General features: G+C 39.2%; 1 protein-coding gene across 1 annotated transcript; it reads left to right on the top strand.

The window, feature by feature from the left end:
• Window positions 1-651: 651 nt before the first annotated feature.
• On the top strand, window positions 652-1,011 carry SARC_12804 (hypothetical protein; the record flags this gene model as incomplete). Its single annotated transcript, XM_014293083.1, has 1 exon — window positions 652-1,011. A coding segment is annotated over one exon (360 nt), but the record flags the coding sequence as incomplete, so codon positions are not given.
• Window positions 1,012-3,483: the final 2,472 nt, after the last annotated feature.

The following is a 3,483-nucleotide window of genomic DNA, read 5'->3' as shown; positions in this document are numbered from 1 at the left end:
TATATATATATATATATATGTATATATAAATATATATATATATATATATATAAGTATATATATGTATATATATAGATACACACACACACACACGCACACACACACACACACGCACACACACACACACACACACATATATATATATATATTGCTACTATAGCCATTGGCAGACGCATGAAATGCGTGTGATAGTCAGAGATATTAGTCAGTATGCTTTTAGTTAAAACGCATTTGGTTATATGTAGTGCAACTGTGTGTGACTACAATGGTATATGCACGGCTTGTGGTGAGGTTTGCTCGAGCTTACAGTACGCGTGATGTGTCATTTGAATGTAGCGAGCTTCCACACACTTAACTACGTTTGATATGTGATATAGGCCCGCCCCAATAGCACTTTGAATATGCGACATACGTTTTGTATATACGACACATGTTTTGAATATGCGACACACAACATGGCACCATATGCACAACACACACATACACACTATCATATTAGCGATCGCAATACAATTCCTATTGATAGACACCGCACATCGTTGCTATGCAGGACTCGTATCGTTACCATGGCAACGAGAGAATACCGATCCCTAACATAGACCTGAATGAAATTCTGCGGTTGGCAGAGGAGCATTTCGTCACACACCGCAGAGCTGTGACGAGGGTGGACTGTGGGATGGGAGAGTGAGACCACAGCCTTCTAACGCAGGCAAATGTGATACCCATGCACATGCAGCTGTGGCTGTAGCTGTAGCTGTGGCTGTAGCTGTAGCAGCAGATAAAGATGTAGATGTAGATGTAGATGTAGATGTAGGTGTAGGTGTGGATGCAGATGTAGTAGATGTGGGTTTTGATGTAGATGTAGATGTAGATGCAGATGTGGGTGTGGATGTAGATGTAGATTTAGATGTGTATGTAACTGCAGATGTAGATGTCGGTGTAGATTTAAATGCTATTCTTGACCAGGATAGACGTAGTATCCCGAGTCTGCATATACATACCCAGACGTGACTATTAACATCTGCGGCGAAACGGTACTGTTTGGATGGTGCTACACCTCATCTGCGTCTTCTCGTGCACAACAACGTGTCACACATTTCAACCTCACATGAATGCCTAGTAAGCACCCACGTCCATGACTTAACTGCCACGGTGTTCACCCATGGGACCACATTGGTCACGGATGGCCCTGTCCATTTTGTTGGGTGCAAGGTGCAAGGTGCAAATGGCTGCCTTGGTTGAAGAGGCATTATTGGAATGTGTATCTACACTAAAGTCTCCTGTCTACACCCAATCGAACCTATCGTCCACAACTAGACTGGACGTTTTAAGTTGCATCCTGAACTTGTGTTGTGAAGGGAAAACCTCAACTAAGTACAAGATACACACAATAGTAAAGAAGGGATTAGTGGATGCCACCAATACCTCTGCCACACTGCGGCGGGTGTTAACGCGTACTATGTTAACGCGTACTGGAGACATAAATGTGTATTATTTCATCTCGGATATACAATTTTTAGATCCAATTCCAAATTCATTGGTCGAAATGTCAATGCTTTCGGGGATCGTTTTTAGAGTGGTGGTCTGAGAGATTAAGTCATGGAGGGGAGTTGAGAGAACAGATTAAAGTGTATTCAAAGATTAAGAATGTATTAAATGTGATGCTGTGTTAAGTTTGACGATGCTATAAGGTTGACGTATTAAGATGGAAGTATTAAGATAAATTTAGTAAGGTCGATGATGTAATAAGATTGATGCTGTGTTAAGTTTATGATGCAATAAGGTTGACGTTTTAAGATGGATGTATTAAGATAAATGTATCAAGGTCGATGGTATAATAAGATTGATGCTGTGTTAAGTTTGATGATGCAATAAGGTTGACGTATTAAGATGGAAGTATTAAGGTAAATGTAGTAAGGACGATGATGTAATAAGATTGATGCTGTGTTAAGTTTGACGATGCAATAAGGTTGACGTATTAAGATGGATGTAATAAGGTAAATGTAGTAAGGTCGATGATATAGCGAGATTGATGCTGTGTTAAGTTTGATGATGCAATAAGGTTGACGCATTAAGATTGATGTAATACGATAAATTTAATAGGGTCGATGATTGAATAGCGGTGATGTTCGACGTATTAAATGGCGTTGACGTTAGGAGATCCGTAAAGATATAGGCCGTAGACTTATTGGACTATGTTAAAATAGTCGTTTTAGACTACATATGTTAATTGCATTGATCGGATGAGTGTCAAAGGCGTGGACGCTGAGTCTCTGAGATTTAATAGACGCGATGGAGGTTCAACGTGTGATGCGATGGAGGTTCAACGTGTGAACGTGTGAATGATGTGGACATAGAATAGAATGCGGTGTTGAGTGGGTCTGTGGGGGATGGTATTAAAATATTTATGGGAATATACATAAGGGCCTTAGGTGATAGTGTGTAATACATAAAGATGGTGAGGCAGGTATGCACATACAGTTGAAGTCGTGAGGTATGCACATACAGTTGAAGTCGTGGACTGTACTGTGAACCAGGATGTAGCTGTGTATGTACGCTTCTCTAAATTATAAAATAATAAAAACTTTAACGTCCTAATAAATAGTTAAAAAATATCAATAAAAATAGAGATTGGCTTTTTTTCGGATCGGGATTTATTATACCTAAATATCTCTACATATCAAATGTAATTACATATTTTTTTAAAAGTCCAAAAAGAACGAAAAAAAAGTCTGCCCTAAAAATAGTATAGGTCGTATTTGACACGATTTTGAGTTCAACAATATGGATGATTTGTTGATAGGTGGATGATAGGTGTAAAGTGGGACACATATTTTTTTAGAGAGGAAATTGAAAAAAACCCGAGACCCAAGAATTGCGTCGTTCTAATTTTAGAAGCAGGCGGGCATACGTAAACAAACACAGAAACTGTCAACAAAAACCTTTTGTGTCTACACACCACTACAAACTTGCTGCCGCTTTAACCGTTTAACCCCAGTACAACAACTCTAGTAGAGATACTTTCAAACCAAATAATAATAATAACAACCCGTGTGTTCTCAGATATCGCACTAGTCGAGACTTTGCATAGGCGCAGGTAATCACACAGAATGTCCACAGGCGATTACGAAAACCCGTACCACCATTCGAATCGGATGGGGAAGCAACACACAACGTAAGCAACAATACACAGGGCAACGGGATGATATCAGTGGGACGCACACCTAGTGAACTTGTACTACTGCAGCGTCTAGGAGTATCTGATTCGTTTTTTATGTGTACATATACACATTGGTGTATGTATAAGTTGATAGATTTATAATTTGTCTGGTGTCTATGAAAGTACATAGCAAAATACATACACATACATACATAAATATACGTACAAACATTCGTCCATCCATACACACATAAATACATACATACATACATACATACACACACACACACATACACACACACACACACACTAACACACACACA

Source organism: Sphaeroforma arctica, assembly GCF_001186125.1.
Source record: "Sphaeroforma arctica JP610 unplaced genomic scaffold supercont1.2601, whole genome shotgun sequence".
NCBI lineage: Eukaryota > Ichthyosporea > Ichthyophonida > Sphaeroforma > Sphaeroforma arctica.
Note: the sequence above shows the minus strand (reverse complement) of the source record. Positions and strands in the feature narration are given on the sequence as shown.